The sequence below is a fragment of the Salvia hispanica genome, chromosome 3 (genome assembly GCF_023119035.1).
Source record: "Salvia hispanica cultivar TCC Black 2014 chromosome 3, UniMelb_Shisp_WGS_1.0, whole genome shotgun sequence".
Lineage (NCBI taxonomy): Eukaryota > Viridiplantae > Streptophyta > Magnoliopsida > Lamiales > Lamiaceae > Salvia > Salvia hispanica.
Genome location: NC_062967.1, coordinates 45,261,378 through 45,273,942, shown reverse-complemented (window position 1 = coordinate 45,273,942; position 12,565 = coordinate 45,261,378). Strand labels below are relative to the sequence as shown.

The 12,565-nt window shown below is 34.4% G+C and overlaps 1 protein-coding gene across 1 annotated transcript; it reads left to right on the top strand.

Annotated features, from left to right (window-relative positions):
* The first annotated feature begins 802 nt into the window (after positions 1 to 802).
* LOC125215646 (protein MICRORCHIDIA 6-like) lies at positions 803 to 11,675 on the top strand. Its single transcript, XM_048117129.1, has 20 exons — positions 803 to 1,091; positions 4,740 to 4,985; positions 5,187 to 5,261; positions 5,360 to 5,394; positions 5,672 to 5,750; positions 5,868 to 5,957; positions 6,022 to 6,097; positions 7,452 to 7,530; positions 8,063 to 8,191; positions 8,307 to 8,405; positions 8,553 to 8,654; positions 8,765 to 8,902; positions 9,030 to 9,122; positions 9,609 to 9,660; positions 9,749 to 9,860; positions 9,951 to 10,177; positions 10,287 to 10,402; positions 10,580 to 10,662; positions 10,789 to 10,831; positions 10,972 to 11,675. The coding sequence occupies exons 2-20, from the start codon at positions 4,748 to 4,750 to the stop codon at positions 11,092 to 11,094; spliced, it is 1,989 nt and encodes a 662-aa protein (XP_047973086.1). The 5' UTR covers positions 803 to 1,091; positions 4,740 to 4,747; the 3' UTR covers positions 11,095 to 11,675.
* The last annotated feature ends 890 nt before the right edge of the window (positions 11,676 to 12,565 follow it).

Sequence of the window (12,565 nt, the reverse complement as noted above, 5' to 3'; positions counted from 1 at the left end):
TTATGTTTATGACATACTGATATTCCTTAATTTTTAAAATTTAAACTGATAAAAATAATAATAATATATGTGTATAGCACGGGTGTTACACTAGTTTATATAAAATCGAATCTTAAATTCAAGATTAGATGTAGGATATATTAAACCCTAATTCAAATACCCACTTTGTTCTATAGTAGTAGAGTCATTTTGTCATTTTGGTACATTCCATAGTAGTGGAGTCATTTTATTTTTTAGTAAAAGTCTACATTTTCTTTTCACTTATTTTATTTTTCTCTTACTTTATTCTATCTTCATATCACTACCTTTTTTATTTCATACTTTATTCTTCCTTTACTTAACTTACTTAACTTACTTTTTCTTAATTTTCATGCCGAAAAAAAATGTCTATACTACTATAAAACGGAGGGAGTATATCTTAAAGATTAGGTAGTACTTATCTTGATAATACTTTTCTAATAAACCTTCACTTCTATAAATAGAATGTTTCTGTCTCATATTTTTTTTTTCACATCTTTCATATTTTAATTATTTTTTTCCTTATCTCTCTTACTTTACTTATTTTTTTCTTTTTTTCTACTTTACCAATTTTTTATTAAAATTCTGTGTTGTTCAAATGGAAATATATTTTGTGAATTGAGAAAGTTTATCTAGATCAAATCTATAAGATTTGATTTTAACTTTATCTTTTAAATTTGATTAAAGATTTATTCAAATTTATTTATATGCGAGAAGAAATTATTATTAATTGAAATTGTTGACCGACTATGAAAGTGGCAGCAAACTGGCAATTCAATTTCTCAAAAGCACTCTTTTCATTTCAATTCAAAACAGATTGCATTCGAAATATTTCAGCTCAATCTGGCGGCAGCACCTCTTCTTCTCCCGCTCGAAGCTCGAATTTTTGCCTACTAAGGGCTCTGTGAATTGCACCAGAAGCCTTCGGAAAAATAAAATCAAAGAGGATTCCACTTTGGTTAGGGAACTTCATTTTGGAGGATCCTAACCTTCAGTTGTTGGTGCTGAATTTGGGAAGAAGTTCTTCCATTATTTCCGAATTAAACCCAGCTTCGAGCTTTGCGGATTTCGAGGTATTGCTACAGGGCCTCAGTTAATCTTATCATTGCTTCAATGTTTATTTTTGGTTGCTAATTTGTTGTCTATTTTTTCAAAATTGCTTTGTCGATTGATATATATTCCACTCAAACAAGTAATATCATAATTTTATTTTCAGTACTATCCAGCTATTTGTTTTCTGTTTGTTAAACAATATTGTTGGGCATGCTTCTTCCTCCTTGCTTAGCTAATGATGCACTTGGTTAAGATTGTCAACGCAGTGTAGTTCACATATCTGTATTTATTGAGAATTAGCGATATGTAGCTTTCAGGGGCTCTAGGTTGGAGATTCATTTTGTGGCATTATGGCTTGTTGACTAATGTTGTCCTTATGTAGTTGAGTCGTATTCCTTTTTGGATTGTCCCACTCACTTTTAGCACAATTTTTTCTTAAATCCCATGTAGAAAAGAAACGTCTCTACACAGGGACGGTGTGAGTATTATACTTAGAAGTTAAGAACTGAAATTGAGCCAAACCGAATTGCAATTAATTGGTGTGGTTAGTTTGATTTTATAATTAATGTTAATCTACATGTTGGACTGCTCCCGCACCTTCCACTTCCCTAGCACTGATGCCCATGGCTGGAAGCAAAGGGCTCTTGTCTGTGGTGGTGTAGGGAAGAAAATATCTGCACACAATTGGAATCAAAACCATCGAGAAGAAGTAGACTGATTGAATCAACCAAAACTCTTGTTCTAGACCTAAGTTTGATAGATGGTGTGACCCGATGAGTTGTGAGAAGAACAATGAGCTGTTTCTCATGACAAAGTATGTTGTGAAAAGATGAAAATTAAATCTCAATTCACATTTTTTTGGAGAGGATACAAGAAGAGATTGAGGGGTCATGGGTGAGGAAGGGGAATGTTGTCCTAGAGTATGGGTATGCAACAATTAGATGTGTATGTATGGGGGTGGTTTAGTTTGGGGGAGAGATTTAAAACAAGATGATAAAGTAGATTGGTAGTTGGGAATTAGAGATTGGTGAGGCGAATATTTAATGAAATCCTTAGAGTTTAGTTTGGGGGAGAGATTTAAAACAAGATGATAAAGTAGATTGGTAGTTGGGAATTAGATATTGGTGAGGCGAATATTTAATGAAATCTTTAGAGTTTAAGTTAGTTTGACTAGGTCTTTTTTTTTTAACAAACAGTCACAACTAAACTTTTGGTTGCAAAAAATAAGGTTGAATATATATCTGTTTTTGCTCTTAAGACCAAAGTGAACACATTAGTCTAGTCTGATTTTTTAATTTCAATTGAACTTCCCATAGCCTTTATGGCTATGGGCTGCATAGATCATGGGTTAATATCTGTAGTTGATCTAACAATGAGAGGCTTTAGTTTGTTCTCTTTGGATTTTGGAGAGTAGTCTTCTCATTTAAGAAGTACATATTATTTGCTTGGATATAACAACATTTAGCTTTTCTACAGTTGGAGCATGACCCTTGTGCTAATATGGTGACCAGAGGAATTCAATAGTGCATTTGCTATCAATTAGTCCTTGCATCCCACCTAAGATGACTCATTACTAAAAATAGAAACCCCTTTATCTCTACTTTATTTCCCCTTGCATCCCACCTAAGATGACTCATTACTAAAAATAGAAACCCCTTTATCTCTACTTTATTTCCGCTCTCTTACATTATTCTCTCCACCTAACACAAAATATAATATCTCGTGCAGCCTAAGGAAGGGGTCATATTTCTTGGGATGGAGGGAATCTTGGGACGGAGGGAGTAGGATTTTCAATTTAGTTAGAAGGACTAGTCTAGAAAAAAATTACCCGATAAACCTTTGAAATTTTATAGTGCAAGGTTTGATATGAATTTATTTTTATTGAACTAAAATTGGAACCAACGCAAGTAAAATAAAAAAAAAAAAAAACTTGGACCAATGGTTCATATCATCCGCTATCTTTGTTGATATATGTATCAATCCTCCTCTCGTGCAATAGCATGCAAATGGGTTGTCATTTGGGCCCTTAGGCTGGGTTTAGGGAACCACTTGAAGAACCATGTCTGATTGGCAAGGATCGAAGACTTTTGACCTTAAGATTACTCACTTCACTATTAGCCCACCTTAAGGGGATGTGGAATCCCACCTTAAGATTATTCGCTTCACTATTGAATCATTAAAATGATATATATCTCACATTTGTTCCCTATGGAAGTGTGGAATAACATATAAGTGGTGATGTGAGACTCAGCCATTTACTTTTTACTAATGGTTTTGGGTTAAGTTAGGCCCCTCAGCTTATATGATTATCAATTTGGTGGAGGTGCGGTAATCTCGATGGCGATATCTAGGTTGATGTGGCCTAGAGGTTGACAAAGGCGACCGGGGGAGGATAAGAAGTAGGGTTTGTGTATATGTGGAGGTGGAAATCTAATGGAAAACATATAACCCTATTAAAAAGGCTCGATTATAAAAATAGGTCGGATTTTGGGCTGTTGTGCCTAAATGGGTTGTCATTTGGGCCTTTAGGCTGGGTTTAGGGCAAAGATGTGGGCCCAAACAGCAACAAATGGATTGTGGGCCTTCTATTTGGGTTTGCCACCTTGTGTATGCCATTTGTGTATGTCCGGTTCAAAAGGAGATGGATTGATACTAATCCCACATTGGTTCCACTTGAAAGTGTGGGGTAGCATATGCATAGGAGTCAACAATTTACCTTTGACTATGATTTTGGATTAATTTAGGGCTTCTTATATGTTTGGTGTATCTGAATCATCTGCAGAAAGGGCTATCCAAAGGTGTGACCAAAGAGGTGCCACCAAATATGTGGGCTTGTGGCTTTTAGTTTGCCACTTTGCCCATTGTGGACATTTACTTCTTAAGGAGAGTGTATTGATATAATTCCTACAATTGTTTCACGTGGAAGTGTGCAATATCATATATGTTGGAGTCCATCCTATACCTTTCACCACACCAAATTGTTAATACCTAAGCTAGTGAGCCATAACTTAACTCAAAACCACGGTCAAAGGTAAATGATTAACTCCCATGTATATGCTATTCAACACTTTCATGTGGATCCGATGTGGGATTCGTATTAGCATAGGTGGTTTTTGGAGCTGTTAGTGGGTCCTTCCAAGGCATTACAAATGAGTTTATCAGTGTATACTCCCTCCGTCCAATAAAAATAGGAATGTGACCGCACGGGCTATGGTAATGTAAGAGAGAAGGAAAAGTTATTGGACGATGTTGATGGATGGGACCACCTTATTACAGTGAAAGAAGTTTCCAAAAATAAAAGTGGACTATTTTTATGGGATGGACTAAAAATGGAAAGAGTCTATTTTATGGATTTTAAAAACTTGGGTTTTAAAAAATTTGGTTGTACAAATGACGTCTTTGAGAACAAATAAAATGATAGAAAAAGTCGTGGTGTTACAAATGTGTAAAAATATCTACGGCTATTTTGTTTTTTCTTCCTAGTTTTCAAGTTAGATTGCATCCTGGTCTTCTTGCCATCCTTTCTACGTCGGTTTAATTTGTCATCTGATTCCCTTATTACTCTCTTCCTTTAAGTCCTGCTTTATCTCATCAACTTACCCCGTTAGTAAATCTACAAATATTCATGGTACATTTGGTAACTGATTGACTTGTGTTTCATTTTCCAGTCTCTAAGATGAGTTCCATGAACTTAAATACCAACCACGGTCATGGAGAGCTTGGCATGAAAGCTGTTAAATCGGAGCAACATATCGGAAGATTGACTGTTTTAAGGGCTTCTAACAATGAGTGCTCTCCAATTGATGATTCAGGCTTTTGCTCGACATCATCAATGTCTCCTGCCCCTATTTGTCGACAGTTCTGGAGAGCTGGAGACTATGAGGACAGGCTTATTTCTAAGCCAGCATGTCAAAGTACTTTTCCATCTATATTTTAAGTTGGTCTTAGTTTCAAATCGTCATAACACTAAAATGTGAACTGCAAAAGGTTTCAAACTTGTGCAGTTGCATGCATAGTTAGGGTGTAATAGCCCATGAATGTCATTGAAGTTGAAGATAATGTAGTCTTTTTATCACCTTTACATGGTAATCATGGATTCTTTATTCAATTGGCAGATCGCACAGGCTATCTTCATATTCACCCCAAATTTCTTCACTCTAATGCCACTTCTCACAAGTGGGCCTTTGGCGGTATGCATCTTTTATATAGTTCCCTATATTGGCCTAATTATATCATATTGTGCATCTTACATATTCTCATTCCTCTTATACCTGTGCCATGTTACCAGCTGTGGCAGAACTGCTTGATAATTCCATTGACGAGGTAATCTTTTACCTATCATTATTTTATTTTTGGTCATTATAAATCTTGTCTTTATATTGTCGTCTTTTGTTTAGGATGGTAACTAGAAACCTCTAAACTATATTATTGGTTCTGTAGAGAGAAAGATTAAGCATCCTCAGCGTAGGACTGTAGGTTCTGAATTAATTTGACCTGCTATATTTAAGCATCTTCACTTATGAAATATATCTTCTGCTGTTTTCACAAGTAATAATTTTATTTGTATTGTTCTTGTATTCCATGTCTCATTTATGGATAGATACAAAATGGGGCCACCTTTGTTGTCGTGGATAAGACCTCAAATCCTAGGGATGGAACTACAGCTTTGTTAATTCAAGGTATTTAATATCTCAAACTCAGACTTATGAAAATAATAGTAATTCGATGTCTAAGTTCACACCTTGCCCTTGATAAGTATGAGTGATACGTCAATGTCATTTTACTTCTCTTATTAGATAATGGTGGTGGAATGAACCCTGAAGCAATGCGGCGTTGCATTAGTTTTGGGTTTTCTGATAAGCATTCAAAAACTGCAATAGGACAGTGTGAGTATAAAAATTTATTTTATTTCTTCACTTGAAAGTAAGATATTGACTTGAAGCTTTTCAGATGGGAATGGGTTTAAGACCAGTTCTATGAGACTCGGGGCTGATGTTGTGGTCTTCAGCCGCTCCATGGTGGACAGGTTTCTTTGCTTTCTTTGTTTAAGAGTTATTTTTAGTATATCTTTACATGGACACTCTTCATTTGTTGGTTTATTTGTCCAAAAAATTTCGCGTACACTTTTTGTATATATGTATATTTGTTTTTTTTCTACCCTTGAAACAGATCTTATGGTTACTACTAGTTTTCTGAAGGGATTGGATCTAGTCTACTTATCTAGATACAAGTTTCTAGGAAATGGTGTTAGTAGGAATCTAATTTTAATATACTGCCCATTTATTAGATAATGAAAAATCAAACCGAGAAAAAATGGATACAAGTCTTTCCTAAGACTCAGCAAAGTTAAAACTTAGACTAAAGTCTAATTTGGTCCCTTACATTTGCCCTAAAATTCTTTTTGGTCCCATACATTAAGTTTGTGACCTTTTGGTCCCTAACATACTGTTTTGGTACCTTTTGCTCCCAAACAAGGTCACAAACTCAATGTATAAGACCCGAAAAGAATTTTATGGAAAATGTACGAGACCAACATTGGACTTTAGTCATAGATTATAATCAAGTTATTAAATTTATTAAACATTTTGACTGTTAATTTTAACAGAACCAAAACAAAACAATATGTTTGGGACCAAAAGTTACAAAACAATATGTTAGGGACCAAAAGGTCACAAACATAATGTATGGGACCAAAAAGAATTTTAGGGCAAATGTAAGGGACCAAAATTGGACTTTAGTCTTAAACTTAAAACTAAAAATACAATTCAAATACTTCATTAAACAGATAGAAAAATTTCATTGAAGTTACTCTTTTTTTTTCAGATACACTGAACCATCCTGAGACCCTGTCACAATCTTCTCTTTAGATTCCTCTTGCTCCTCACTGATTTGTTAGGGTAAAGGTGGATGAACAAAACGAAAGTAACAAAAGGTATATGAAAACAGAAAAATATATAACTGAAAACGGATCCTCAAAAAGGCCAATAATCCCACATGATAATCCTTTAAAACCTCAAGGAAGGATATATAAGGATACATTATGAAGTCTCAAACTTGGAAAAAAACTAATCGTAGAAGACTATTTACTCAAGACTGTTAAAGTAAAAGGTAAACTAAGTAAACTAGAAATAAACATTAATTTCAACCAAAACTAATCTTCAACCTATCTTCCAGCTAGTGGTAATCTACGCCAGTTTTTATTGTAAACTGATAATTTTGTGAATGTATTTATTTATTTTTTGTTTAGTTTTCAATATTCAAATTGGTAAGTAATAAATTATTTAGAGAAGCTAGGATATGCCATCTTCATGCATACTTGGCATTGCACTCTGTGCTGATTCTGACTATATGATTTGTTCACTATTTTTTTTCTCGACCAGGAAATCGACGCAAAGTGTAGGTTTGCTATCTTATACATTTTTAACGCAAACAGGCCAGGATAGAATAGTTGTCCCAATGGTGAGTCTTTATTTCCAGTTAAAAGTTGGACTACATAATATAAATGTTTAAAGGATTTCTAGTTGTAGAGATTTCTTTTGGCAGAAAATTCGTTTGGAATTATATGTTAATAAAATTAAATAATTTTCCTTTTATTGTCTTCAATGAATTGTGAAGGATGTTTTTATTAAAATCCTTAGTTCAGGATTCAATATTGAAATAGCCATAACTAATAGTGATTATTCTGAAATTCAACATCCTATAAGAAATATTTAGTTTTATTCTGAAATCACTTTATAAGAAATATTTAGTTTTATTTCTACACTTGTATTTGTCTTTGGATGTCCTATAATCATGCTGAAACTTTACCTGGCACAAACTGACAAACTTGGAAACAATTCGAAGACATAATTTTCTTTTTAACTTTCTCTATTATACATAAACATACTCCTTTATCAAGACTCCAATTGTATTACTTTTTATTCATGGTGCTTATTTTTCGGATTAATATGTGCTAAACATACTTTAATGATCTGGTTCCTCTGCAATGCAGGTTGATTATGAGTTTGATTCACATACAAGTACATGGAATTCATTACACGATGAACAACATCTAAATAAAAATCTTTCCATCCTCTTAGAGTGGTCTCCGTTTACGACAGAAGCCGAACTTCTGAACCAAGTATGTAGAGTATCCAGGGAAATAATGCATCTCCATGCGTTTCATTGGTTAATACTTAATAGTATTACATCTTTAATGTTAAACCTGTTCATCTCCTTTTGTTTCTATCTTGCAGTTTGACGACATTGGCTCTCATGGTACCAAGATAATAGTCTACAATCTATGGCAGAATGATGATGGAAAATTGGAGCTCGATTTTGAGTCAGACCCAGAGGTTATTTGACTGCTACATTTTATGAATGGATTTATTGTTATGGTTTTGATAGAATTTATTGCAGTACAGTTCTCCTTTTTTTATTTGCATACTAGGTAATATTTTATATGATTTTCCTTGCATCCTCATTTGAGTTTTATATATCAGGATATTCGTATCTGTTGGGACACTGGAGAAAATGCCAAATTTTCCTCTAAGATGAAAGCAAGCGAACAGCATCTTGCTAATCGTTTTAAGCATTCACTTCGCGTAAGTTTGTGCCAGATATTTGTATTTGCACAAATCTGTAAATACTTGCAAAAAAAAAAGAAAAAAAAAGTGTAAATACTTGCTGATACTTGGCCTTCTATTTTATGCAGGCATATTTATCTATTTTATACTTGCAATATCCTGGGAACTTTTGCATAGTATTGCGTGGACAAATTGTTGAGTATCATAACATTGGAAGTGATCTCAAATTTCCGCAATTCATACGGTATAAACCTCAAAATGTTGAGGTATGATTTTTATTTTCTTCAAACATGCATTTGAATGTTTAGATACAATTAACCAAGACTTCACCAGGAAAATGGTTTTGCATGGCCTTTTAACTGAGATATGGTATCCTAATTTTACTGATCGCAGGAATCGGTCATCACTACGATTGGCTTCCTGAAGGAAGCTCCAGCTGTGAATGTACATGGTTTTAATGTCTACCACAAGAATAGACTGATACTGGTGACTGCTTTTACTTAATTAATCAATCTTTAGATATTGTTCCTACCAGAAATAAAATTAAAATGAAAGCAAAGCTAGAGTGAGTTCTTCGTGAAACATATCAACCATTTTTTACTATTTCTTTCTTCTTATTTCCTCCACCCCCTTGGTAATTGCAACATTAAATTTAAAGACCATGCCATTGTGTACTTAAATTTGAGACCTTTGGCCTCCTGCGTTAACCACTCTACTGCTAGGCCAACACAATACTTCTTTTGTTTATTTCTGGCACTATAATATCTGTTAGGAAATTTGTGTTCACCCACCCATTTCTTTGCCAACAATCTGTCCTGAATCCCTCTAGACTTTTTATAAGTTACAAAGCCATTGCGATATTCTTAATTCTTCCCAAGTAAAGAAAAAGAAGGAATCAAAGATGAAATAAAGAACTATTGTTACTTTTATCTACCCACATTTTGAACCCATTTTTGTTTCTCTTTGCTGCAGCCATTTTGGCATGTTGTAACCTTTTCTGACAGCAGAGGCAGAGGAGTTGTAGGTAAGAATTCCATATATTTCCATATAAGTGTATATTTATTCTGAAATGTAAAAATTTGATGCTTAACAACTTCCTATTGGCATAACAGGGCTTTTGGAAGCAAACTTTATTAAGCCTACTCACAATAAACAGGATTTTGAGAAAACTCCAGTCTTCCAAAAGCTTGAAACCCGTCTAAAAGAAATGACACAAGAATACTGGTTAGTGATCAATTTACAGGCTTTTTTATAAATTGCAATGAATATTGTCCTGGATGGCTCATACCTTTGATGCTATAATTGCTTTGGCAGGGATTACCATTGTGGACTCATTGGCTATCAAGCTAAGAAAATCCCTCGACCAATGGCACATCAAGTTGCACCTACTCCTAAGTCAAATTGTGGACCTGGTATATATCAACCTGTCGTGCTGACTAGAGACTCCTCAAGTGCTTTTGGTGTAAGAGCATCATCGGCAGCTGGAGTTAAAAAAGATGCATCTGGAATCTCCTTGCCGTCCTTCCATAAGAGCACAGAGGGTAAGAACTCAGAATATATTGATGTCTGAGCCTTCGTCATATATTTGAATCTCATTACTGAAGTACGCCTGCTATGGTAAAAAACTCATTGTGAACTGACATTGCACAGAAGCAGCTCTCAAAAGGAAAAGACATGAGCAAGTTGTGGAGACTGGAAGGGTAAATAGGATGGGATGCACAAGGGTGAGATCTGTTGATAATGCTCACAGTGGAAATGTACAACAGGTGCTTTCGTCGTTTATGATCTTTTGTAACAACTTCTAGAACCTATATAGACCATATCAGTGCAGTTTGGTCCTTGAATGCGATTAGATATCTTTAATCGCTTTGTGTTTCATATTTCGATAACAAAGCCTTCCCGGCTTGTAAAACTTGATGCTATCTGTTATTTCCTCGATGCAGCGTGCTATTTGTCCTGCCAGGGCATTCCAAGTAGACGGAGAAGCCGCTAAGATAATTCAAGATAACCGAAACCTCTGCGCCCGGTAAGTCTTCTATCATAGATCTAATGTACTTTGTTGTGACGTCCAAGGAGACTTTGAATTTTATCACATAATCAATGATATATCAAATTATGTGGTTGTGAGTTCAGAATTCTGTCTGTATCTCAGGTTCAAAGAATATGAAGCGATAGACGAAGAACTCAATCTCAAGGTATTTATGTTTTGTAATTTTGACATTTTGAATATTTTTTTAATCCTCTTGGTTTGTTGTGGATATGAAATTGCAGGGTTATGTGTTTTCTTTATTTCTCAAATTAGAGATCGACTTTATTTTTTTGCTTGTCTATGCAGATTACAAAACTCAAGGCAGAAATTGAAGAAGCACGTCGCGAGTATGCTCGGATGCTTCTAGAATCCAAAGTGTTGGAGAAAGTGAAAAGGGAGAAGGGAAACAGGGAACTGAGACATGTCTGATCATTTTGCTGATATTTTTATCATGTGCTGTATTATCATGTGTTGTACTTGTAGGAATTAATCCAATAGGTGAGGTCCGGTCCAATCTCCATGAATCTTTGGTCTAATCTATAATACTTCCTCCGTCTCACTCAAGATGTCCACATTCTTGAGTGGCTGGACATCTTGAATGGGATGAAAGGAGTACTCAGTAAATAGAAGACTTGGTGAAAGAATGAGCTCTAGTCTCCATTCTTGTAAATTTTTGTGAGAGAATGAACACTAGGAGGATTTCGAAAATTGCACCATCTCAACACTTGGGTTTCCCACACTTGGAGGATTTCGAAAATTGCACCATTTCAACACTTGGGTGTTTCTCTCTTTTCATGTCCAAGTTTTATTGGTATGTAGTATGATAGGATTTCTCCCACACAAAAGATTGTATTTGGAGATAGGGTGCAAGTCAGAAGATTCGAAGAACGCGTGGAGAAATCGCAAGTCGGCCAATCTTTGTAGAATCTAAATTTATAAGTAATTCAATTTATAGAATTCATGTATTAAGGTTTATATTCTTTTATATGAATTAATTGCATTTTTTGACATGCATTCAATGTCTTTATGTGAACTTATTAAGCTAAATAATCACTTAAATATCAGTATTTCGTTTTCAAAATCTACTGTTGCAAATTCGATCATATTTTTGCTTAGGGATATATGAAAGATTCTCGATTGGTTAAGATCTCATATGATAATTTTCAAAATTTATAAATTAATTCATGAAATTAAAATATAATCTAGAATGTAACTTCACAAGCAACAGCAGATCTGAAATAATTAGATTTTTAGGCCTCCCTCTTGGAACCAGAATATGCCTAGGGTTTTTTTTTTTAGGGTTTAGGATTTAGAAAGGTTTTCTAAGCATAATGTTTCTCTATATTTTGATTTTTTGTTCGTCTATCTGCGATCTAGATCAAATTTAATTTGGGAATTAACTTAAATTTTCGGAAGTCTTCTTATGAGATCCTTGAGAATTGGAGATCTTCAATAAATATAAAGCAACACACCTATCAAACTTCTTTACACCACGGTGACACAAATAGTGCTCGAATCAACCTACATCTCCATGATACTATCTAATATCATCCTGTTGAGATTCCTGTTTTTAGCCCTCCCATTTTTAAAATTTCTCGATCTCTCTTTTTGATATTGATTACACTTAAGTGCCTAGTAACTCTAGTCTCTAGAATAATCTTAAGACTACTCCATCATCCTCACTAATTAATTTCAAACCTCTAAGTCTTATTGATATAATATGTTAATTATTTTGTCTAGCACATTATTTCTCTCGATTCCATAGCTTACCACTTGATCATCTAATAGTTTGTCCGAAAATCATATGCATTATCCCACAATAATAGATAAAAATAATACCATAATATTATATCAGAAATATATAATTAAAAGAACATAATCAAATTCTAGAATTCTATCG